The sequence below is a fragment of the Hemicordylus capensis genome, chromosome 2 (genome assembly GCF_027244095.1).
Source record: "Hemicordylus capensis ecotype Gifberg chromosome 2, rHemCap1.1.pri, whole genome shotgun sequence".
NCBI classification, from domain to species: domain Eukaryota; kingdom Metazoa; phylum Chordata; class Lepidosauria; order Squamata; family Cordylidae; genus Hemicordylus; species Hemicordylus capensis.
In genome coordinates this window covers 331,953,910-331,980,709 of record NC_069658.1, presented here as the reverse complement: position 1 = coordinate 331,980,709, position 26,800 = coordinate 331,953,910, and the positions used below count along the sequence as shown (strand labels likewise).

Sequence of the window (26,800 nt, the reverse complement as noted above, 5' to 3'; positions counted from 1 at the left end):
TCTGGAGAAGTGGCAGTTTATTGATAACAGGTGGTTTAACAAAGTCACAGTTCTTAAGCTGAGGGGACAGGACAGCTGCAGGCAAAACTCCCGCCCTCCTTACTATTGCTGCCTCTAGGGGCACAGGCTGGACTGGTAGTGAAACGCTGGACTGATCAGGTGACTCTAAGCAGGAGCTGTTCCTTGCTCCCAGACTCCAATGCAAATATCAAGGCTGGGGTGCAAGACTAAGTGGCAGCCTGATTTCCACAAGGCTGATGAGTCAGACCATCATTGCTCCTGGATAGCATAACCTGGCTGTCGTCTTTAGGCTGTGAACAGCTCAGTAGCTGATTATGGTAAAGGCAGCAGCAGCACAACCAGTCCAGAATCTGTCTCTCTTGTCACTTTATGGCCCTTCTTTGACTCCATCTCTTCACAAAGACTTGCATGTGGATTGCTCATCCCCTGACTAGGTATCTGAAGAAGTAACAGACCCAAAGGAAACATCCCTGGGGAACTCTGCCCTGTGAAGGTATTTTGTTTTTTCTACGTTTTTACCTCCTAGCTAGAACCAGCCCAGAGCATATGGTTGTAGTGTGATTGCCACAAACATCACATTTCAAATTGAAGCACTTTTGTATTGATCAGCAAGGCTTGGGCCTGAGATACCCTGGAAAGAAACAAGCCACTTTATTTGACCCCCATACTGCAAGGCTGTATAAGGTCTATTCCCACACTTAAGAAAACCAACACAAACCCTATACCTCGTTGAGTATCTCACTGGAAAGAGCTGCCTCTTCCCTACTGCAACTCCTATCCCTTTCTGTGAAACATGCCAAGGGCCATATCAACCCACCTCCTTAATGGTGTAAAGTCTTCACAGGGGAGCTGTATTGCATCATTTTTGCAGGATGAGGCACTGGTGTGATATAGCCCACCTGGAAAATTCAAAAGTGATTGTATTGAAGAAAATGCTTGAAAGAAGTGTCTTCTCTGGAGTTTTCTTCAAAGTTTGAAAATTTCAAGCGTCTTCAAAGTTTTCTCTGTGGGCCTCTTTCTCACAAACATCCCATTGTGCAAAAATAATGTAGTGAAGCCAACGTATGAGGACAATACCATTATATAAATATAGATGTGAATAGCAAAATCAGCTCCATACCAAGCCAACCTGGGGTGGGATGTGAATCCATATAATCCACCTTTGAAGAGCTTACAGGTAGTTTTCATGAACCAAAATATGCTTCAGTCCCAATATGTGAAAGTTAAGGCTAAGCTGACATCCTAGCTCTCCCTAATTGACCATATTTTCCTGACTCTCCAAGACATATAATTTCCAAGCTGCCTTGTGGCCACATGTGCCTGTGGCTCTTAAGACCTGTTCACATCTGCTGTTAGTGCTACCTGCTCTATATTTGCTCAAAATGAAGAATCTCCATTAGAGGAGCTATACCCAAGAGGTAAACTGACAATCTGTTACACAAGAGGAAGAGCAGAGTGGAAGACCTGTAGCATGGAAAGGAACAAATACTAGAAAAACCATCACTTGCTGAGCTTGCCATTCACCCACTGAGGGAGGGAGTTTCTCTCAATGGCAACTATAGACCCACATTCACCTGCTTCCTGCTTATTAGTGGGAGAGGGTCATAATGGCCGCAGAAAGGATATCAGCTGCGCCATGCCAAGGTCAGTATACAATTGTCAGCAAATCTCTGTTTAGATGGGGAAACAAGCTCCAAAACAAAGATGTAAAGTATCTAAATTTTAGTACTTGAGCCGGGTGCATTAACTGTCAGTGGTGGTAGTGATGGGTTTGATTAGATGTCTAAAAACCTTCTATATTTCTGTGTTAATGGGAGAGGATCCCAAATAAAACAATGCCCCCTCCTGTCCTCTATTGTTACTTAGAAGCACACACGTTGGAAGAAACCAGAACTGCCGTTAGCCCCACATCACGTCCCTGCATGTAGTGTGCTAGGCAATTACCAAATAACACCCTTACCCCCGCCATCACGTGGGGTGAAGGAAGCTTTCTGGTTCCCCCTCATATCTTCTTCCCCTCATTCATTACCTAAGCCCAAATAGGTTCTTGACTTCATGGGTATCTTTGTGATCGGGAGAAGTGACATTCTACTAAATGGAAGTACAGTAGGTCTCACCAAAATGGTGTGGGTTTTTCAGCGGCTGTTTTATGACTTCACAAGATCTCGTATTCAGCCCCTCTATTACAATTTCAGTACACCAAGACTGGAGTTACTTGTTCCTCTGTCATTTCTCCCTCTCCCCTTTGCACATTTCCCCCTGAATAACCCATTTCCTAACAGGCATTATCTCCTCTCAGTGCCAAAGTTGTCATGCACCAGCTGAGAAGTGCTCCTAAGTCCCAGCTCTCCCCCAATGGGCAACTTTGGAGAGTTGCCACGCCGCACTGGGGCAAACAGCAGCAGAGCTGGGATTCAGACTCGGGAATCCTGCTTGCAGCCTTAAGTTCAACCAGCAAATGGTGCTGCCTTTTGATCTGCTGCTGCCTCCTAACCCTGGTGCAAAGTACTGGAAAGATGAATTGTGTTTTGCTTACTATGCCGGCCAAGTTGGATGGGCTAAGGGGGCTAGGCCTGCAGGGTGTAGGGACAGGGAGGCCTGTGAATGCTCCCATCACTGTGAAATAGGGAGTGACCTTTCTTGAAGGCAGCAGAGGTGGGAACCAAAGAAGGCTGCTGCTCAAGGAACCACAGAGTTAATAAATATATGTAAAAAGATACCAATGCACCCTTTAAGCAAAGTAAAATCAAGGAGAGGGGTACAGGCAGCCACCCAATCTGAGTGACGCAAACATACTGAGAGGAAGGGGCAGGGGTGAGATGCTTTGGTGTCCCCTACTGGTGGCTGTCTAAGCCTGTTGTGCTGCAGCTAAGTTGCTGGCAAAAGAGCAATATGCATCCTCACCCCAGCCCCAGACCATTTTTGGCTAGGCTAGCGAGCCAGAGGTGTCTGTTTGAGGGAGATCAGCACTGAGCGCATGCGGGATACATCCTTGGACTGCTTGCTGCTCTTGGGGTTGAAGTCGCAGAGCTGGGCCACTTTCTCCCATTCAGTGCCAGGTGTCTCTTCCTTGGACTCCTTCAGAAAGGCTTCCTCTGAGGCCCTGGGGAAGAAGGCAAGGTAACAAACAGTCAGGACCATAAAAGAAGCCGGCTGTCACATTTCCTTGCTTCAACACAGTGGACGTTTTGGTCAGTTTCCCTGATGGAAGGAGATCCCACAAATTTCCACTTCCCATTTATGTGTGGAGACTATAGACCTTGCAAGTTTAGGCATAGAGAGCCCCAAGACAGCAAACTCATAGACTATGTGTGTACTCAGAGGTTCTAGCATATCCTCAAACCACTGTGGATTGATACAAGCTTAAGATAAAAAGTGGCATGGGTGGAGTCTTTGTCGTCTTGTTGCTAGAGCATGCCTGCACAATGCATTATCCACCAAGTTGAAGAAAGGAGGAGAGCTGGTCTTGTGGAAGCAAGCATGAATTGTCCCCTTTGCTAAGAAGGCTCCACTCTGGTTTGCATTTGAATGGGAGGCCACACGTGAGCACTGTAAGGTATTCCCCTTAGAGGATGCGGCCACTCTGGGAAGGCCACCTGCCTGCTTGCATGCAGAAGGTTCCAAGTTCCCTCCCTGGCATCTCCAAGACAGGACTGAGAGAGACTCCTGCCTGCTACTTTAGAGAAGCACTGCCAGTCTGTGTAGACTATACAGAACTAGATGGTCTGAGTCAGTATAAGGCAGCTTCCTATGTTCCTAAGTCCACCATCTTGTGGCTCAATAACCCTCTTGTTTTTGCTCCTACCTGGGACTGCAAAAAGAAGGTGGTTGCACTTAGCAGGCCACAATACAAAGGCTGGTGAGATAGATTCAGCTCTGTGATTTCCAAGTAGTGCAGGTCTGCTCTAACAATTTTTTTAAATTATTCAAAATAAAACAAAATATTTCCAAGGAACAAAGATTGGCTCAGGCAAGAGGAGGAGGAAGATTTTGTCATTCCTCAAAATGATATCACAAGCACTATGCAACAGCTGAGGTGGCTCTAACATGTGAGCAACCTCATTTCACACAGTATTTACTACTGCTACAGATACCTGATGGCACAGCGGGGAAGTAACTTGCCTAAGGAGTAAGAGGTTGCTGGTTTGAATCCCCGCTGGTATGTTTCCCAGACTATGGGAAACACCTATATCAGGCAGCAGTGATATAGGAAAATGCTGAAAGGCATCATCTCATACTGTATGGGAGATGGCAATGGTAAACCCCTCCTGTATCCTACCAAAGACAACCAGATGGCTCTCTGTTCACCAGGAGTAGACACCGACTTGATGGCACAACTTTACCTTTTACCTTTACAGATAGATTTGCTAAGAACTGTAGTGGGTTGTGTGTGGTAGAAAAATGTGAAATTCCCACAACAGGCATGCCACACTGCCAGATTATCTGGATTCCATGCGACAAGTAAGTAGCATGAAAAAAGTAACTAGCTAAGGCTCTGGGCATATAAATAATGCCACAAGCAATATTTCAAATGGTCAGTATATATTATTTATTACATGTATATCCTGCCTTTTGTCTGTTATGGAACTCAAGGCAGTGTAATAGGGGTCCAAAATGGTCACTCATCCAGGCACTGATCAGATATATATAGATCTGCTTAGCTTCAGCAAGGTTGCTGTATCATGTTTTCCCTAGACCGTGACCTGGGACCCTCATGTTTACAGACCAGCATGGAGGGTGACAGGAGATAGCTCTGCCTCCTTGCTTACAGGACCCTGAGATTCGCTGCCTGTGTGAACACACCTGAAGCTAGAGGCTTATTTGGAACAGCAAGCAGGATATCCAAGATATCATTCCAAGTTACCAGACCTCTGACAGAGGATCACATAGCTATGGGCAACACTCCTAGGATTTTATGCTTCCAGGAACATTGCCAGAATCTGAGATCTGGCATTTCATCAAAGCACTATCTCCATCTGTAATATGAATGATCATGATACTGGACTACTTTGCATGATGGTTACTCTTTTAAAATGTATGAAGCACTTTTATTTTATTTATTTATTTACATTTTATATCCCGCACTTCAAGCACTAAGGGAATACGAGGCATATATACTAAACATTATTTATGAACACCTGATTATCCTTGAGGATCAGGTGCTCTCTGGTGTCAGAAAGTGCACTTTTACCAATTGGTAGCTTCACATACATCAGTTCCCAGTATCTCCTCTGACACTCCTTGCGACAGGTTCTTCACCATTTTAATCCTCACTTCCCTGCTCCCCCAGTGAACAAAATATTCATTCCTACTTCATTTGGGATAATGAACAGATTATCGAAAGAGAAGACACAGGCACCAATTATTTATCAGGAATCATCATTTATCAAGAAACCAGTACATAAATATTACTACTTGTGGGTCTCTTGGCTATGAAAAGTAGAAATGGCATCTAGTATAACAACAATGAAGAAATGTTGGATTTCCTAAGGGAACAGGGAGGCTACCCAGTCAAATCTGATTAGCATTGAGTGTGAGTTTTTGGAGGTTCTCTCCATAGAGGGAGGATCTGGTGCAGTGTTAACTTAGTAGCCTGTCATATTTGCTGAAACCCCTTCTCTGGTCAGATATCTGGTAAAAGGCAAATGCCCCCGTGAGCACTTGTGTAACTAACAATCTCCCTTAAAACTAGAAAATGTAGACCATCATCATCTACATAGACATTCAGATCCCTTCACGAAAAGGGAGGGGGAAAGGAGACAAGAAAGACATACACGTAGCCAATCACATCGGCATCCGGCTGCTGGTAAAAGGCTTTGTCAGCAATCCTATGGCACGACCCAGAGACAGGAGAAAGCGCAGAGCAGAGAGGCAGCAAAGAGTTAAAGAGAGAGAGAGAGAGATGGGTTAGTGGTACCCTTAGTGGGTAGAGCAACAGAATTAGGCACTGCAGGATAGCACAGGTGCTTCAGTGAGTTTGTTAGAGAGTCACTAGTCATCAAGTGCTTAGAAGAAATAGGAGACAAAACATTTGTCAAGGAGCCTCTACAGTGGCAGTTCTGAAGCAGAGACTGCAGTTTCTGAGAAGTAAGAGGATGACATCTCCCAAATATTAACTCTGTTGATTAAAGGCAGTAAAGGGCATTTGAGATTATTATTTTGACAGTGTCGGAGGAATGTGATGTTCCATCCAGCAGCTAGCATAGAAGTGGCTGCTTACATGTTGCAGATCATATTGGAGCCACTTATCCTGCTGCCTGGCAAAGCCCTCTGACCAGAATCCACTGTTTGGCATAACTCAGTGTGTTGTTTACAACCTACCAGCATGAATGGCATGAGGAACAGACTCATCCCAGGATGATGACTGACTTCCAAACTGCCCTTTGAGCACCCTGCACCCGGCATGAGCCTCAGGTATTCTGGTAGTCTTGGGGGTGTGATAAGCTCTTATTATTACTGTTTTTGGCAGGGGCAAGAACTTGGGTAGGAGACATTTTCTCTCCCAGCTGTACCTGTTGTTGGCCCGGTTCCTCTCCATCTGTTCATTCTGCCTTAAGTTCCACTCTTCCAAGTCCTTCTTTGCCTTTTCACGCCATTCCTGTTCTAACACCTTGGAAGCAGCATCTACAACAAGATGGATACATGATTGATAGGTGGGAAGATGTCAAGGGAATTTGCAGCCAGCTGAGTGACATATAAAGCTGATATATATGACATGAGAAGGGGAAGCTCACTCCAAAGTACCTGTTGAAGGCCTGTAGCAAGGGAGAGGCTCCTTGAACAGGGATGCTCCTGGGGGAGGCTGTCAGCAAACAGAACTCACCTACACAGCCTAAGAGGAAGGAGTCAGCCTAGAAGGGAGCTGGAGCCACAGATAAAAAGAACAGAGGCATAACCTACACATGGAGGAAAATGTGCTGGTGTAGCACATGCTCCATGGACCATGTGATTCCTACTTATTTAGTGGAAATAAGCAGGCATGGGGCCATAGCCCTGTGAACCGCCCTGAGACCTTGGGTTAGGACGGTATAAAAATGTGCTAAATAAACAAACAAACAAACAAACAAACAAACAAACAAATAGCTCACTGGTAGAGCACCTGCTTTGCATGCATAAGATCCCAGGTTCAATCCCTAGCATTGAATTTTCTGACCCAGGTAGGACTGGAAAAGACTCCTGCCTAAAACCTTTAGAGCAGGGATTCTCAACGTTGGGTCCCCAAATGTTGTTGGACTTCAACTCCCATAATCCCCCAGCCCCAGTGGCCTTTGGTTAGGGATTATGGGAGTTGAAGTCCAAGAACATCTGGGGACCCAACGTTGAGAATCCCTGCTTTAGAGAGCCACTGCTAGTCAGTGTAGACAATCCTGAACTAGATGACCAAAGGTGTGACTTAGTGAAGGCATCTTCCTATATTCCTAAATAAGGGAGGTGTGCAAACTATAGGAGCTAAGGAGGAGATAAATCACTGCTCACCTGGTTATTCAGTCCCACAGTTATGACAGAGACCCACAGGTGCTGTCTACCCAGCACCAGCTGAACCCCATACAATAGCCCACCCTGGGTGAGTCAGTCTTGTAGCCAGTGTTTAGTTTTTTACCTCTGATGTCCACTCTTTTCATCCTGTCTTCCTACTCTGGCTCCAACACTCTCTGGTTGCATTATCTTTTTAATTCCCCCACTTCTCAACTGTGGGGACATCACACTCAGTCTTTTGTCCCTGTTTTTCCCATCCTGGCTCCCACTTTTCTTATATTTCATTTTTCTTTTCCTCTCCCAACATGTTGTAGCCTCTTCACTTCTTCTACATATCCACTCCATTTAACCTACCTTTTTCCTGCCTCAAATTTCCCCATTTTTAAATACATTGTTTTCTTCCCCATAACATCACCATTCTCATTTCATTGCATGCATATCCCTACATCTTCATCATATAAATGCATACAGTTTCTATTTGTTTTTCACACATAGCAATTCCTACCCAACTCTTGCAGTCTCTTTTTCTGCTCCTCTCGCCATTTTCGAATGCTCTCAGGCTCCTGTGTCAACCGGTCAGCTCGGGCAATGGCTGCATAGGCATCTGTGGGCCCATTGGATTCCTTCAGGCAAAAGTAACAGTGTGTGAAGTCCAGACTCTGGTCCCATATCCACCCCAATCAGAAATGCATCTGTGAGGAGCATGAAGATATAAACCCCCAATCTCTACCATGTGGAGAAGCAGGGACAGTGGCAGGGCAAGCTAGGCTGAGGGCCCACACCAGAGGGCCCACTCAGCTGACCCCTGAAGCCCCAGTAGCCAGTAGCAGCACTGATGTGACTTGGCCACATGCCACCACTGCCTTCATCTGGCTCCCCTTGACCAATGTGAGCACCCCCACAAAGGCCTCTAAGGGCCTCTGAGATACTCCCACAAGATGAAGGGGAGGAAAGGGGAAGGAGCAGCTGCCGTGCAAGTCCCTTGGCCAAGAGTGGTGGTAATGGCAACTTTGCTCCTTCCCACCCTTATCGGTTATGAAGAAGAGGGGCCTCTGTTGTGTGTCCTATTGGCTGATGGAGACTGGGGATGGTGGGAGAAGCAGGAGCCTGCTATGCAAGTCTGTCTGGCCAAGGTGGGGAGACATGGCAGAAGCTCCTCTTTCCCCTGTTCTTGGAGGATGGGAGGGATAAAAGCTTCCATCACAACCACAGTTATTATAATGGCATTATCACTCCTGTATTCTCTAGAGTGGGGTGCCCATTAATAGGGCCCAATACAGGGCTTGGCCCCATGGCCGTCCACAACCTGGCACTATCCACCACAAAATTAAGGATAAGTCTTAATACTGTAGACAGTAGACACAAGCCATCTTTTCCCAAGGCTCATTCACTGAACTAGGTGAGAAACATGAGAATAGTCTGAGGTTGTCCCATCTGGGGGCCTCGCACAACTGCCTGCAAGCTTGTAAGAACTGGCCCTCCTCAAAACTACATTTTTAAGCTGCCTGGTGCGTGGAACTCCTTCATCCGACATGTACCTGCCCAGCCTTAGAGAACTTGCTATGCACTGCCAACATGACTTTAATGTCTGTGCCTCAGAGAAGTTCCCACAATTCTGAAGACTGACTGCAAACTGTGCCTCTGTGATGTCATTCCTGCTATGTCACAGTCAGTCTTAAAGGGCTAGTATCCTGCTGTGGAGATCTTCCTTTGAGCAGACCCAGAATTGGCTTTCTATTGGCCCTAAGACCACTCTGATGTCACCAAATGGTGTTGCCATGGTAAGAGCCAATTTTCAGTATCAAGCTAAAATTATGAGGGAATTACTAGACGTGCTCAACTTTAGTTAAGGGCCAATAATGAGGGCAAATAAATAAGGCAGCTGCAGGACTGGAACATGCCCACAGTATGGGTTGCATACACAAAACCATTTTCTTCCCTCACAGTCACAGAAACTTCACAGAAGGTTATACTTGTTTTCAAGTACACCTGCTCACCTCAGCCGAGCTTCACAGGCTTGTTTTGGCTATTGCTGATTAACCCTTAAGTGTCATGTTGCCCCACCACACACACACACACACTTTTTCAGGTGAAAAAATACCCTTTCCTTTCACTTCAATGTTCTAGTGTTATACTGGCCTAGTGCAACACTGGTGCAACAGCTTTCCTGCACTTTTGCCTTGTCAGCTGACAGGGCTGGGGGGGGGGGGGGCAACCCAAAATGCAGAGGTAATTTCACACTTTTCTGTGACAGTGAATATGTAGAGTAAATGTATTACTTATGAGAAGTAATGTATTGAAAGTCTAAGATATTAATAAAGTTGGAGGCGAGGGGCTTCCCTGTAATTCCGGTGCAATAGAAGAATGAATAAAAATATGTGAGGGGGTGAATCAGAATTCCAGAAATATAAGAAAATAAGAATAGCCCTGCTGGATCAGGCCCAAGGCTCATCTAGTCCAGCATCCTGCTTACACACAGCAGCCCACCAGATGCCTGTGGGAAGCCCACAGGCAAGAGCTGAGGGCACGCCCACTCTCCTGCTCTTACTCCTCTGCAACTGGTATTTAGTTGCAACTGGTATCTTGCCTCTGAGGCAGGAGGAGGTGGCCTATAGCCACCAGACTAGTAGCCATTGAAAGACTTGTCCTCCATGAATTTGGCTATGCCCCTTTTAAAGCCACCCAATCTAGTGGCCATTACCACATCCTGTGGCAGAGAATTCCATAGGTTAATTATGCATTGTGTGAAAAAGTATTTCCTTTTGTTGGTCCTAATTTCTTGGCAATCAGTTTCAAGGGATGACCCCTGATTCTAGTGTTATGCAAGAGGGAGGAAAATTTCTATCAATTTTCTCCACACCATGCTTGATTTTATAGACCTCTATCATGTCTCCCTTCAGTCATCTTTTTTCTAAACTAAAAAGCCCCAAGTGTTGTAGCCTTGACTTGTAAGCAAAGTGTTCTAGACCCTTAATCATTTTGGTTGCCCTCTTCTGCACCTTTTCCAGTTCTACAATGTCCTTCTTAAGATATGGTGACCAGAACTGTACACAGTACTCCAAATGTGGCCGCACCATAGATTTGTATAGGGGCATTATAATGTTAGCATTTTCATTTTCAATCCCCTTCCTAATGATTCCAAGCATTTAATTGGCCTTTTCCACAGCTGCCACACATTGAGTCAACACTTTCAAGGAGCTCTCCACCACAACCCCAAGATCTCTATCCTGGTCAGTCACTGACAGCTCAGACCCCTTCAATGTATATGTGAAATGTGTGTGTGGGGGGGTTGCCCCTAAATGCATCACTTTACACTTGCTAACCTTGAACCTCATTTGCCATTTTGTCACCCACTTCCTCAGTTAAGAGAGATTTTTTTTGGAGCTCCTCACAATCTGTTTTGGATTGTTCTACCCTAAATAATTTGGTGTCATCTGCAAAACTGGCCAACTTGCTGCTTACCCCAACTTCTAGATCATTTATGAATAAATTAAAAAGCACTGGTCGCAATACAGACCCCTGGGGGACCCCACTTCTTACTTCCCTCCATTTAGAGAACCATCCATTTATTCCTACCCTTTGTTCCCTGTCCTTCAAAAAGTTGCCAATCCACACATGAACCTTCCCCCTTATCTCATGACTACCAAGTTTTCTCAAGAGTCTTTGATGAGACACTTTGTCAAAAGCTTTTTGAAATTCCAGGCTATGTCAACTGGATTGCCTTCATCCACAAAACTCTTGACACTCTCAAAAAACTCCAAGAGGTTACTGAGGCAAGATTTACCTTTGCAGAAGCCATGCTGGTTCTCCTTCAGGAGGGCCTGTTCTTCTGTATTTATTCGATTTCTATACTGCCCTTCCAAAAATGGCTACGATGGTTTACACAGAGAAATAACAAATAAATAAGATGGAACCCTGTCCCCAAAGGGCTCATAATCTAAAAAGAAACATAAGATAGACACCAACAACAGTCACTGGAGGTACTGTGCTGGTGGTGGGTAGGGCCAGTATATGCTTAATAATCTTATCCTTAAAAATGTTTTCCATCAATTTGCCTGGAACACACGTTAAGCTAACCAGCCTGTAATTTCCTAGATTGCCCCTAGATCTCTTTTTGAAAATCGGTGTTAAATTGGCTACTTTCCAATCTTCTGGTACAGAGCCTGATTGTAGGGATAAATTACATATTTTTTGCAAGGAGGATGGCAATTTCATATTTGAGTTCTTGAAGTACTCTCCAGTGGATGTCATCTGGCTCTGGTGATATGTTAGTTTTTAATTTTTCCAGACAGTTTAGAACGTCGTCTCTCGTTCCCTCTATCTGACTCAGTTATTTATCCTCTGTCCCTGAGGAGCTTGGTTCAGGCACAGGTATACGCTGAGTATCCTCTGCACTGAAGACTGATGCAAAGAACCCGTTTAGCTTCTCTACAATGTCCACATCCTCCCTAATAATCCCTTTCACACTCTCGTCATCTTAACAGACCAACTGCTTCCATGGCAGGTTTCCTGCTTCTGATGTATTTAAAGAAGTTTTTGTTATTCCCCTTGATGCTATTAGCTAAATGTTCCTCAAACTCTCTTTTTGCCTCCCTTATTGTCTCCTCACTTTTCTTTTGCCAGTTTGTCTTCCATTATGTCAGGGGCATAGCTAGGGGAGAAGGGGCCCGTGTTCGCCCCCTCCCTGGTGACCCCTTGGAGCGAGGGAGATAATGAAGAAAATAGGGAGGGGTGGATCTGGGGGCCCAGGTTCTTTGAACCCATCTGCTCAATTATAGCTACACCCCTGCATTCTGTTCTCTTCATTTGAGCAGGCCTTCCTTTTCACCAAACTCCTCATTTTAGAGAAGTTTCCTCTTCTGAAATGCAAAGTGTCTGTGTTAGACTTCCTTGGCAATTCTCTCCTCACATGTATGCTCGCTGAATTTGATCACATTATGGTTACTGTTCCCTAAAGTTTCCACAACACTGACATCTTGCACCACAATACTGACATCTTGCACCAGGTCCTTCAGCACCACTCAGGATTAAGTATTGTATTATGTGGGAGGGGGCGGGAGAGAGAGAGATCGGACATCAAGACATCCTGACTTTTTATGTGTGTATGCATGCAGACAGCAGCTTAGGAGGAGTAATTGAGGGAGGGACTGCAAGCTGCAACGTCTGCTCCCATGCAGACCAAAAAAAAAAAAAAAGCCAGGAAGAACTAGTACAAAAATTCCTTTGGTGTGTGGATACCCAAGAATGACTCCAGCAAGCAGTTCTTGCAGTAGTTCACTGAAATTTCTGCAAAAACTTCCTCCATCTAGAAGTATTCCCGGAGAATTTGAAACTGTGTGGATAAAGACTTTGGGTCATAGGAACATAGGAAGCTGCCTTATACCGAGTAAGACCAATGGTCCATCTAGCTCAGTATTGTCTTCACAGACTGGCAGTGGCTCCTCAAGGATGCAGGCAGGAATCTCTCTCAGCCCTATTTTAGATATTCCAGAGAGGAAACTTGGAACCTTCTGCTTGCAAGCATGCACATGCTCTTCCCAGAGCAGCCCCATCCCCTGAGGGGAATATCTTATAGTGCTCACATCTCCCATTCAAATGCAAATCAGGGTGGACCCTGCAAAGGGAACAATTCATGCTTACTATCACAAGACAAGCTCTTCTCCCATTTGGGTTGGTCCTAATGAAAGGATTTCCAAATTGTGGCATTTAGGTTTTTTCCCCCTAATGGACCAACACGGCTACCTATGTTGCAAGGATCGCGACCCGCCCTGGCCCGGCCCACATTTTAAAAAAAATATGTAATTACTCTTCCTCTTCTGTCTCTGGAGTATAACCACCTGAATCTCCTTCAGGTTTGGCAGCTGAAAACTAAGGAAGAATTAAGACAGCTATCACCACCAGAAAGAGACAGCTGATAAAAGTTCCTAGGGAATTATTACCATTACAGTCCAGATAATGCTTTCCGTTTTTAAGCAAGCTTTAAAAACCTTCCAGTTTCACAAGCTTTTAAATGTTTTTACTTACTTATTTTATGGTTGCTGTTTGGTTTTACTGTTTTTTTGTAATTTATTGGACAATGGAATGTATATTTTATTTTAAAAAACAAACAAACACCAAAACTATTGATAGCTGCCTTGGGAGGACATTGCCCTAAAAACCAGGATAGAAATACATTAAATAAAAACAAAAATTAGAAAGTAGGGAATGACCCAGCACTATAAGGACTTATTGTAGCAATCTCCTACAAGTTTCCCTTTAGCTTCCATGATATCCTACTGGCAATTGCAGACAATAAGCATATCTAGTTCATTTTTTCTAAGTGTGCCCCATTTGTTTGGACTTCCTTACTATAACTCCTGATGCTGCAACAAGCATACAGTGCAGGCATAATTTGATTATGGGATAGATTGTAGACCACACCTTGATTTCCGTAAGAGGCAGTGAGGTAAACAAGAAGACAATGAGGCTATTCTCATGATAGGAGCCCAGCCCGGTTTTCCCCCATCTTGAGAACCACCAGCCTTGCGAGCCCAGTGGCTCAACAGCAGCTAGCCCACCAAAGTAGCCCTCCCCTAAAATGAGGTTAGCGGAGCAAGCACTCCACGTGACTATGCACCGCACTGACTCACGAGGAGCCTCCTGACCAGGAGACTACAACAAGCTTCCCATCATTGGGAGGTTACCCAGAATGCCCTGTGTGCTTGCATGGGGCATTCTGGGACTTCCAGGGGCCGGGAGGCACCCAATCCCCACCGCCCCTACCTGCCCCATTATGGAGCCTGGTAATTGTGAGGGCGGCTGATCTGGCCACCCAGGGCTTGCCTCCTGATTATCTGGCTTGACCTGCTCTCCCTGCAGAGGCCTATTAGGCTCTATACACCGATCGTGTGTAGAGCCTCTCTCTTCATAAAGAGAAGTGAAATGTGAATCCTGGTTAATAGCAACATGAAGTGTAATGTTGATAAGGCAGGGATGGCCTAAATGTTCGCATTAGTCCTCTGGCCGCTGAGAGCTTCTGAGTTTTAGCTTCAAGGGTAGCACCAAACTGGCTCCATCTTTGGGGAACCACCTCCTGCAATAACAAACTCTTCCCAGAAGTTACACACCCTTCCCTTTTCCGTCCCAGTTCCTTCAAAGAGAATGGCTGTAGCCCTACAACTGTCCTTCCTTGTGGAATGTGCAAATATTCTCTCTCACACACACTCACATTCACTAGTATATAGACTGTTGCCCCATCCCCGGTTCGAGCCTGAACAGCTGGAATTCTCTGCTTGATACACCTGAAATATTTTTGGCCACAGACACAGTATCATAGGTGAATTGCCAACGTGCTGTACTCCATTTGCAAGAACGGCAAGGCGGAACTACACATTATAATAATCGGACGTCTACCCTGCTCCTACCAAGTAATTCCATTCCCTTTTAGGTGCAATCTTTCCCCAGTCTGCTTCAAACTTCAGAAAATTGCAGCCTGACTGTTCACGTGTGGGCCAGCTTTCTGGTTATGAAAGTCTATGGCCAATAAGTTGTTCTTAGGATTTGACACTGCTGGAGGTGGGCAGGAAGGAAGAGAGTTGCTTTTTGGGGCTGAGCAGCCAGTCTCCAAAGAGGTTTGTGTCTGGGGGTGGCAGCTGCAGTTAAGTGGAGAGTGCTGTTCCCACAAATAGTGGTGCTTGTGCTGTTGAACGTAACTATTGGATTACACTCCACTCTTCCTCCAATCCTATAATCTAATTAAGTCTGCCCATCTGCAATGGGATTATGCGGCTACAAACCAGATTGATACCACAACAAGGAGGAAGTGAAATGCTCCCTAGCAGCTGCTGCCTCTTCAGACAGCTGAGCAGGTAGACTTGCCAATATGTCTTGGTTTGGGATGGCACTCTAATGGGCAGTGTTTGTCAGGGCCAACCTCATAATGAGATAAGTAAGGCTGTCTCCTCCAGTGGCAGATTATCAGGCCTAGGATACTGTCCTGGGGACAGTAGGGGACAGTGACTCACAACCACCCTGCCTACTGCCATTAGCCAGTGAGTCAAGAGTGGTGTCATGGCCTTGACCTTCAGTGATGCCCAAGCCTCAGATTCTGGTGGGGGAAAGCTGAACAAATCCTCATCACCAGCACCAGCTGCTCAGGCACAGGATTTAGGGTCCCCAGCAGCATAGATGAACAGAGCACCGAGGAGTCCCAGGAACCTAAACCCAGACCCCCAGTGATGGTCTCCACAGAGCCAGGCTCACATGAGGGGGTCGGTGTTTATATTGGATCTCAGTAGGTCCTGTACATTATTTAGCACAGTCACAACACTGCAGAAGAGAAAGTGTGTGTGTGACTGAATGAATGGACCAAATAGCCATACTACTTTAAATACTTAAAAAATAATAATCCACGGATAACATCAGTCTGGATGGACCTTGGGTAAATGCGAGAAGAAATGTTACAAGGATAATAGTATATCACACCAATAAATCTGAGTTTTCCACTGAATATACACAGTAGCAGGGAGCTGCAGCCAATCCTAGATCGCTGACATGTGTCGTACACCTGGTTATCACATCCACTCTTTACAACTCAACCCCCACAGCAACAGCACTATTTGCATAGTGATGCTACCAGGTAAAACTTTTGACTCATCCCTGACAAAGAGCAGCATCAGTGCCCACCGGCCATGTGGTTCAGCTGCAGAAGCTGCATGAAGTTGGAGAGTGGCAAAATTTATATGAGGGAAGACCCTGTCAGTAACTTGGCCTTCCTGCAATTTGTTTTATGGTGCTGGAAATCCTTTCCATGGAGGGAGGGAGAGAACAGATACAGGAACAGCCTCACTAATCTTCCTTAAGCTTTAGGATAGTTAAAAAAAGAAAAAAGAAAAGCAGATATGCTTATCTACATTTTAAACACCACAAATTCAAGCAAAAGCCCTTTCCATTACAGTTCTACTTAGGGATGCCTTCTGTACCCAACATTTTTTAATCCTCTCTTTCCCCCTTTGCCTCTCATATTTTCCTCATAAACTCTGACACAATTTTCCATTTATTTTCCAATTCCACAGCACCCTACAACCTACAAATTAATTCCTACTACTACTACTACCACTTAAATACCACTTTTCAACAAAAGTTTGCAAAGCATAGAAAATTTGCACAGAAAAAAACAAACAAACAAGATGGTTCCCTGATCCAAAAGGCTCACAATCTAAAGAGAAACACAAGGCAGACACCAACAACAGTCACTGGAGGGATGCTGTGCTGGGGTTGGATAGGGCCAGTTGCTCTCTCCCCCTGCTAAATATAAGAGAATCACCACTTTGAAAGGAGCCTCTTTGCTCAGTTAGCAGAGGTCTAATTCTCTCTCTGCAAACATAAACTCTCTCCATAACAACACTGCCCTCTAAATCAGTGTTTCTCAACGTTTTTGGAGTCATGGACCGATACATTATTCATGCACCGGTTCCTGGACCAGCAGTTAGTAAGAGGGTCACTCCACCCCCAGGCACCCCCTCCCCCCAAAAAACAATTTCGGGTAGCTCTCCGGAGCCCATTTCCAGGCAGCCCTTGCTGCTGGATAACGTTCATTTTGAAGTGAAATGGACGTTATCAACCAGAGCACATGGATTCTCACCTGAAAGACATCTCCATTCACAGTGGTTCCTGTGTTCTCAAAACTAGCTGCAGAAGAAGAAAAGAGAAATGTGTTAGTCAATGGCAGGTGGTAGAACATATGAACAGATCTGCTGGATCAGGCCCATAGCCTATCAGGTCCAGCATCCTGTTTCACGCAGTGGCCCACCATATGCATCTGAGAAGCCCACAGGCAAGAGGTGAGGGCATGCCCTTTCTCTTGCTGTTGCTCCCCTGCAACTGGTATTTAGAACCATCTTGCCTTTGAGGCTGGAGGTAGCCTATAGCCACCAGACTAGTAGCCATTGATAGACCTGTCCTCCAAGAATTTGTCTATGCCACTTTTAAAGCCATCCAAGCTAGTGGCCATCACCACATCCCGTGTCAGAGAATTCCATAGATTAATTATGTGCTGTGTGCAAATTTACATCCTTTTGTTGGTCCTACATTTCCTGACCTTCAGTTTCATGGGATGGTCCCTGGTTCTAGTGGTGTGTGTGTGTGTGTGTGTGTGAGAGAGAAATTTTTCTCTGTGCACTCTCTCTACTCCATGCATAATTCTGTACACCTCTATCATGTCTCCCCGTAGTCACCTCTTTTCCAAACTAGAAAGCCCCAGATGCTGTAGCCTTGCTTCATAAAAAGATGCTCCAGGCCCCTGATCATCTTGGTTGTCCTCTTCTGCACCTTGTCTAGTTCTACTTATGTCCTATACAGTGACCAGAACTGTATGCAGTACTCCAAATGTGGCCACACCATAGTTTTCTATAAGGGCATTATAGTACTAGCATTCTTATTTTTAATCCCCTTCCTAATGATCACTAGCATGGAATTTGTCTTTTCCACTACTGCCACGCACTGAGTCGACACTCTTAAGGAACTGTCCACCATGACCCCAAGATCTCTATCCTAGTCAGTCACTGACAGCTCAGATCCCATCAGCGTACACCCAAGGTGTGATACAATATCAGTAACAGCTTTGATTAGATCAGAGGAGAGGGTCAGCCTCTGGCCTTCACATGGTTTGACTGGGCCACCAAATATACCAGTCAGCAGGCTTCATCTGGAGAAGCACTTTCATGTCAGGGGGAAGTATATGAAAAGAACAGCAAAACACAGGAACTGCATGAAAAGCTACAAAGTCTCCAGAAAAACTGAGAGCAGAGTGCCAAGATTTGAAATAACAGGACAGAAGAGGGTGAAGGAAAGAATTTTCAACCCCACTCTTCCAACATCCCAAAACATTACCCCAATAACCAAGCAATTGGCTGTAGGTTGCTTGATACTCTTTCAGGGCAACCTTCTCAGAAGAAACCCATGTAGCAATCTGTGAGTCATTCTACTTTATCTAAGCCAACTACTGAGTGCCTGTGAGTAGGTGACACTGCTGAGATTAAAGTTGCATGGAATGTTATTAGAAGCCAAATGTCTTCAAAAAGGTCAACAGCATAATACACAAGTATGTTTATTCAGAAGTAAGTCCCCACTAAGTTAAATTGAACTGAGTTTCTAGAAATCAGGGCTTAGGCTTGAAGGGATAAGACATGATAGGTGCCCATGCATGATTTCTTTGGGCACATTATAAACTTGTAACATGAGCCCTCCCTTTGAACCTTCCCATCATCCCTTGTCTGTTTTGAAAATTTGGCAATAAATGACTCATCTGTTTTGTTCTTGTTGTTGTTGTTTTGGGGGGGAGGTCTGAAAACTGCAATGCTCCCCCACTGATTTCTTTGTATTTCTATTCCAATGTCTGATTTATGCCCATTCATTCTCTTCTGAAGGAACTGTCCTGTTTTGGTGTGTGCAGATTATTATTATTATTTATTATTATTTTTACATTTATATCCCGCTCTTCCTCCAAGGAGCCCAGAGCGGTGTACTACATACTTGAGTTTCTCTTTCACAACAACCCTGTGAAGTAGGTAAGGCTGAGAGAGAAGTGACTGGCCCAGAGACACTCAGCTAGTTTCATGGCTGAATGGGGATTTGAACTCAGGTCTCCCCGGTCCTAGTCCAGCACTCTAACCACTATACCACGCTGACTCTCAATGTTCTCTCAGATGATAGGAGGACACTGTTAGCAAGATAATGATGCCATGTATGGAACTGGAAGATGTGCAGGTGAATTAGACCTGGATAGATTTTCCCATCCAAGTGTTGAAGTGCAGGAAGAGGTTACAGTTATCAATATTCTTCCCTTTTGTAGCTATTGAAAGCACAAGAACCCTGCCCTGCCATTGGCACATAGCATGAAGAATTTTGGTCCCACTTGAGGTTGCCAGATGCCTGTTATTTTAAAGGGCAGTTGCTTGCTACATACAGACTTGGTGTCTTGAGAAACATAAGGGTTATCTTTTAATTTCAGAAACTGAGAATAACACACTTTTTCTAAGACTCCTGGACAGCTCACATAGGGTATGTCTGGAAGTGTCAAGATGGGGACACTGTGTGTCTTCAACTCAGAAGGATTTCGAAAACAGTAACTGTGGCAAAAGAGTGTAACTTTCTTGCTTGGGAACAAGTTAGTTTCAGGGTTCCTGCCTAAGGAGAGTCAGGACAGGCTAGTCTTTTACTCATTCTGCTCCTGTGCTTTCAACAGCAGCATGACATGCAGATATTAAGGAAGCAAGGCTGTTCTTGGCATGGAGATAAAGGGTGGGGAAAGCTTCACCTGCTAAATTTCTGGGAATCAGGCCCAGGAGCAGACCAGTTTAAAAGAGTTGGCAACCCTAAGCAGAGCTAAAATCAAGGGGTAACAGTTACAAAGGACATTCCATGGGCTGTCCCTGTCCTCACAGAACATGTCCCTGCCTTTCCTCATGGCACTTCCTCACAGAAATACCTCCTTTCCCTAACAACACCCCAGGTATCTGGCTACACCCAGGATGACTAAGTCTGGTCTGGCAACTGTTTGTAGGGACTCCTCCCAAAGCAAAGAGAGATTCAGTATTCCTGTCATGTGTGATGCACCTGCAGATAATCTAGGCCCTCCCCACACTATGGGGCCCACAGCCTCTCTTTAGCACTTGAACTTAATAGGTGCCTGCCTGCTTGCTTGTCTCACTCAAGGAAGGAATTAGCCAAGGAAACAGAGCTCTCTTGCTGGGTCATGTTGGGACTATTTAGCCCTGGGCCTATTGCTAGCAGAAAGATGCTGTCCATTTAGCTTTCCCTCCACAGCTAGCAGAGGATGCTTTGAATAGTGAGAAGCATTTGCCTCCTGTGAGACTCCTGAACCCAGATCATAGCTGGCCCCTAACCCAAAGATTCTGTGCCCATCATGGAGATTCTGTGTGAACACCTCACTGAGACTCTAGGAAGAAGGGTGGAAAACCGGCATGGACAGAACTGGCAGGTCTGGATTCAAGTCCCTCCTGTGCCACTGACTCACTAGGCGGACTAGGGCAAGTTAAGATCTCTTTGCATCAGCCCCCCATATAGAAAATGGGAAGGACAGCGACCTGCCGAAGACAGCAAGCGCTTTTCGGGTTATATATAGCAACTCCACCATGCCTGTGTGAGAGGCCAACACAGCAGCACTCCAAGAGAGAGAAGAGAGCCTCTCTGGGGACAGGCCGGACTGCTGTAGCAGCTGCAGGGTCTTCCTCCCTCGAGGAGCCTCCTTCTCCCCACAGTGTTTGTCCTCTGGCAGGAGCGAGTGAGAAATCCCCCCGCGGTCTACTACCCCACAGCTCCTTTTCGCCACTCTTCTGCCTGCTGCCCCTGACAGAAGGGGCAGCTGCTTCCTCTGGAGAGGGGCTGCTGCAAGTCACCCTGCCAGCAGCGCCCGGCCCGTGAGGACCCCCCTCCAGGCAGCCCCAGCCCGGCTCCGTAGCGTGGGCCCACCTCTGGCTTCCCCTTCCCGGCGGCGCGTCCTGCCCTCCTTCGTTCGCACTCACCCGACAGCTCTTCCGCCTCCGGGATGCTGCTGCCCCCGCCGGGGCCCCCCTCGGCCGTGCTGAAGCCTTCGTCGTTCTCAATGCCCGCGATCTCGCTCTCCTGCTGAGCCAAGAAAGCCGCTGCCGGGTCTTCTTCTGCGGCCTCGGCTGCCCCGCTCTCCGAGGAGGAGAAGAACCCAAAATCATCAGCCATGTTGATTTCCCCGCCCGCCCCAAGCCTTGCTCGTTCTCACGGATGGGCAGCGAGCAGCCAACCGCCCGGGCTGCAAAGGCGCACCGAGGAGGACCACGGAGGAGCAGCAGCAGCAGCAGCAGGGCAAGCCGCGGAAAGGAAACCGGGGCTCAGCTGTCACTGCGGCTGCCGCAGGAGGAGCCTGGCCAGCCCGCGAGGCGAAGGGAGGTGACCTCACCAACCCGACTGCGGAGGCACTCTGGCGCCGCAAGGGGGAAGCACTCGTGTGGCTCGAGCAGCTTCGCTTGGGCTGACCCAGCACTCCAGGGACCTCCTCCGAGCAGTTCCGTTTGGCCATGATCGGGACGGGAGGGAGGACCCGACGGCTGTTCTGACGTGATACAACAACCCTAGCATCCATCCCCAGACTCATGGACTCCTATGTCATCTGGGGGGGGGGGGTGTGTGCCTGTCTATAAACAGGGCTTTCTGTGCATATGCAGAGTTCCCGTGATGGCAATGACATCGGTGTTGGATGCAGAAGTCACAGCATTCCGATTTTTTTTTTTTTTAATAACCATGTATATTCCATTCATCCACCAAGGAGCCCAGAACGATGTACATAACGTGAATATGTTTACCCTGTGAGATAGGTTGGGCTGAGGGACGAGGGACTGGCCCAGACTCACCCAGTGTGAGTTTCATGGCTGAACGGGGATTTGAACTCGGGTCTCCCGGGTCCTAGTCCAACACCCTTAATTGCTACACCGGCTCGTTCTCTTCTCCTTCTCCTTCTCCTTTTCTTTTAAAACATTTTAGCTCTTAACAGTTCAAAGATAGACTTGATTGTGTGTGAGCAAATATGTTTAATATCTATAGGTCAAACACTTCGGCTTTCTTGGTGCAAAATTTGGGTTAGCCTTTTGCAAAAATTTGTTGTTTGTTTTGTGCAAGGAATACACAGCCCTGTATTCCTTGTTCTTTGTTTATGTACAAACAGAAAACAAACACAGACAAGGAACTTGCAATCTGTATTTCATGTAAACATGCTAGAAAAACAAGGGAAATGCAAGAAGCAGGGAGTGTTTTCTGCTTAAGTCAGAGTGCAGAATACAGTTTACAGCCTGATGGTAAACCCACTGGCTGTTTCCAATGGACTACCCAGTGCATGCTGGTTGTCTGGTCTTCTTTACTTGGGAAGAATGCTAAATTGGGAAGTATCAGGGTACTTCCCAGGCTCTTAAGGATGATTGCATACTCGAGATTACTTAAACAGATAAGTTATGCTGAGCTGTTAAAAGATTTTGAATATGCACACTTGCTTTAAAAAAAAATTTAATACACCCCAGCAGCCCACAGGGATATAAACAGAAAGAAAGTAGACCACTTGAGACTAAAGTTAGCCCACTCCCAGCTTAAGTGGTGGTATCACTTTTAAAATACATTCTAGTGAAATGTGAGAATAACCACTTAAATTTTCTCTTCCACCGCCCTTTCTGTATGTGTCTGGGGTGAACATTTTCTGCACAGCAATTGGAAGTGCTCCTGAGCAGTAAGCAAGCACTATTCCTTTATCCTAATTAGTTACTGTCCCATAGCTCTCCATGCGACATAGTCTCACAAGATGGGAAACTTCTAGGCTTCCCAGCTAGGTTGCCAGATTCCCAACCCAGGGATCCTGTCTGTCCCTTTATTTGTGCAAGGTCTGTGAGAGAGAGCGCTGCTGCCTTTGGTGTCCTGGACTCCTGGATTGTTCTCTCCCCCCCGCCACCCATTCACCCTCCATGCCTGCTTGCTGCAAGATAAAACCAGAGTCCTACTTGTAAAGAGCATTCTAAGGGTGTCTTCACATGTAACAGTGGCAGCATAGAGTCAGCATAGTGTAGTGGTTAGAGTAGTGTAGACTAGGACCGGGAAGACCCAAGTTTGAATCCCCTTTCAACCATTAAACTCACTGGGTGACTCTCGGCCAGTCATGGATCTCTCAGCCTAACCTACCTCACAGGGTTGTTGTGAGGAGAGAAAAAAAACTCTGAGCTCCTCGGAGGAAGAGTGGGATATAAATGTAATAAATAAATAAATAAATACGTATGTAGGAGGTAACAGGGAACGCATGCTCTTGGCACGGGCAGCTAATTCTGGCCATTTCCATGTCATCTGAAGTCAAGTTGCTAATGTCAGGTTCCCTCTGCCAACCTGGAGAGTGGTCTTGTGGTAGCAAGCATGATTTGTCCCCTTTGCTAAGCAGGGTTTGGTTGCATATGAATGGGATACTACATGTGAGCACTGAAATATATTCCCCTTAGAGGATGGAGCCACTCTGGGAAGAGCAGAAGATTCCAAGTTCCCTCTCTGGCAGCATCTCCAAGATAGGGCTGAGAGAGACTCCTGCTTCCAACCTTGGAGAAGCTGCTGCCAGTCTGTGTAGACACCACTGAGCTAGATGGACCAATGGTCTGACTCTGTATACGGCAGCTTCCTATGTTCTATGTACCTGACATTGGTAACACCCCACACTGGCAGCTTCAGATGTCACAAAATGGCCACAACTTGTGGCTCACACCAGAAGAATGTGCTTCTCTGGAACTTCTAGTTCCCTCCTACATACTTGACACCATCACATGTGAAGCAGCCCTAAGGAAAGGGTGAGTGGTAAATGGATGGTAAAGTAGCTGCATCTTCTTCAACTGCCTGTCTCAGTATTTTTAAAGGGACAGATAGAATCTTTGTGTTGTAATCTAGCAACCTGATTTTCAGTCTGCAGAACTCAGAGGACTCCTGATGAGCACCATCTCTCTCCTTTTTGCCCACCAAGAGCACTGTGATTTGAGGGCTCATCCAGACTGCAGCAAAGCCCTACTACTACTACTACTTATAGACTGTTTTTCAACAAAAAGCTAACAAAGAAGCAGTTCACATAGGGGGGAAATAGATAGAAATAAGATGGTTCCATTTTCCCATTGAATTGGTGGCCAGATTTGGCTTTTTAAAAGCCAAATTCTGGCTTACGGCCCATTTGACCCACGAGTATACCCCTTAGGTTCTGGCAACTCTGGATCTCACCAATGTGAGTCACCAATAAAAGCAAACATAAGGTAGACACCAGCAACAGCCACTGGAAAAATGCTGTTCTGGTGTTTGGGTTAGTTGCTGTTCACCTGCTAAATAGAAGAGACTCTCCACTATTAAAAGGTGTCTCTTTGCTCAGTTAGTCCTCCTCCAAGAAGAGGGCTGTGGCATCAGCTGTTTCTGGAGGATTCAGCTGAGGAGCTGGATATATTTCCCATATTTCTGCAGATGCCAATGTGGAAGGCAGAATCAGACATGTGAGGATGCAGTGCTTTGTGAAAACTTTGTCACAGTTTCCTTCCCTTTCAAGAAGGTTCTGTGCTGATGTGGCTAAATCTGACATATACATAAAGCTGGGGTGATTGCCACCTTCTTTGAACAGGCTGGTGTTCCCTGGCTAACAGGAGCCAGTCCAGGTTGATGAAGTGGACTATTTCCACCAACCAATTTGCCTATTAAATGCCTGGAGAGTTTCCCTAAAGGTTAAGTGTGCACAGCTACAGGTTGGAAGTTGAGCTAGCATGAATTAAATTCTGGCTCAGTGAGATGCTGGAAGCCAAGAAGAAAGCAGTATGCACTGTGGAAGAACACTCTATGCCCTTGCTGGACTTTGGGCCTTTCTCTGATTTTGCCCGTAAGCTCTCTGCGTGTGCTGGCTCCTGCTTCCCAGGACTGCTTCTCAGTCTGTGCACTTGAAAGAAATAGATTAGATTTGAAACATTTAATTTAATTGAAATAAATAGATTGGAGACAAGACATAGGATGATAGGGACGGACCCTGCAAAGACTTCACGAAACCTCCTGAGGCGCAAGCCAGCAACTATCCTTACAGCTGCTCCCATCATTGCATTAAGGATGGGAGCAAAGGAAGGACCAACTGAGAGAAAACTGGCTGGGCCTTCCATGGGCGGGGGGTGGGGGGGGTGTTGTAGGAAAAGCTCCAGCCCACTAAGTTTCACTGCTGTTTTATTAAGAGTCTGGTGGCAGACACCAAAATCTGAAGTCCATGCCCTCCCTGCCAGAGTGGTCCTTCTTCCTTTGAACACATCAGTCTGTGTCTCCTCAGTCTATTTGTGCCTCATGTTAATGAAGTGTGAAAAGTTTCCAGAGTGGGGGTTCCTCTAGCTGGTTTATTTTTCTGAGGAAATTAGAGAATGATATCAACTTGCTTCTTGACAAGTGTCTACAAACTGAGGTGTTGTGCAGTACAGATCACCTTTTGGAGTGCAGTGCAACCCTCCGCAACAGCATCAAGAGAGGATCCCACAAACTTGACCCTGTCTTAGTGCAGCCTCAAGCTATCTTTCTTTGTCCTGATCAGCAACAATTTGCTGTTGTAAACATCATGCCATATCATGGCTTTTAAAGGCAAACTGGTGGCTAGAGCCAAGGTTTGAAAGCAATATCCTCTTACTGACCTCTAGTGGTGGCCTGTTTTGCAATAAGCTGATCTGCCAGTCTTATCATTGTGGCAAGAGAGATTTTGTTCATTCGTTTATTTCAAGTATTTCTAGGCTGTTACATATAGAGTGACTTATGATCATAAAAACAGGAAGCAATCACACACATTAAAACCTAACAAAAAAGTACAGCAGGTGTAAAATAGCATAATACAGGACAAACTATTACAGTGGAATAGAATGTAACAGGGTCTCAGGAACATCATTGGCTCTCACCTGCTCCATTCTTCCAGGGACTTGCTAAGAAATGATTAACTGCAAAAGATTATCCCACAAAGGAAAATACATTCATATAATAATCAAAGTACTCACCAGACATCAGCAGCAAGGCACATTTTATTCCAGTCCACAATGTCTTATTAACTCATCTGGACATCTTTTCATTCATTCACAAGTTCTTTGGGGTAAGATGTGTCTTTATAGCTGCCTAAAAAGTCCTGACAGGAATAGTGGCATTATCCAAGTCACAAAGAAAGGGAGAGCAATGAGTGGCAGCCTGTCCAAAAACTTGACAGACATAGGCAGTATGGCTTGATTCACTCCAGGATGGGGCTCTGGTACTTTTGGACCATTTGTCAGGTAATGACAAAGAGGTCAGATTTCTAGATACGCTGAATGACTGTGCCCTAGAACAGTTGGTTTTCGAACCAACCAGAGAGAAGGCGACCTTGGACTTAATCCTGAGTGGCACCCAAGACCTGGTGCAGGATGTCAGTGTAATCGACCCCTTAGGGAGCAGTGACCATAGTGGGATCAAATTCAGTATACAGGTGGGGAGAGAATCCCCAAGGAAGTCTAACACACATTCTTTGAATTTCAGAAGAGGAAATTTCTCCAAAATGAGGAGTATGGTAGGCTTGTGCCCGAAATGTTTCAGAGGCCATTATGAAGGCCTCCAAAACATTTCGACGCTGTGGGCGGTTTCGGCGCCGAAACACCGATGGGGGTAGCACTTTAAGGGAGGGGAAGGTGTACTCACCCCTCCCACCACATTTCCCCCACTGGCGCGCTGTTGATTTTAAGCCCCTTGGGGCGACAGTGTTCCTCCCTGCCGTCCCGTTTCCCCTGTCGGCTGGAAG

At 45.9% G+C, this 26,800-nt stretch overlaps 1 protein-coding gene across 2 annotated transcripts; it reads right to left on the bottom strand.

Moving 5' to 3' along the window:
* CLTB (clathrin light chain B) lies at positions 1 to 21,449 on the bottom strand. 2 transcript variants are annotated; one of them, XM_053289846.1, is made up of 6 exons: positions 21,021 to 21,449; positions 17,120 to 17,166; positions 8,003 to 8,120; positions 6,534 to 6,645; positions 5,796 to 5,849; positions 1 to 3,124 (listed from the first exon to the last, which is right to left on the bottom strand). In XM_053289846.1, exons 1-6 carry the CDS (start codon positions 21,211 to 21,213, stop codon positions 2,953 to 2,955), a joined length of 696 nt encoding a protein of 231 aa, XP_053145821.1. In that variant the 5' UTR covers positions 21,214 to 21,449; the 3' UTR covers positions 1 to 2,952. The 2 variants fall into 2 exon arrangements, with proteins under 2 accessions (XP_053145821.1, XP_053145822.1); XM_053289847.1 differs by lacking the exon at positions 5,796 to 5,849.
* Between the last annotated feature and the right edge of the window lie 5,351 nt (positions 21,450 to 26,800).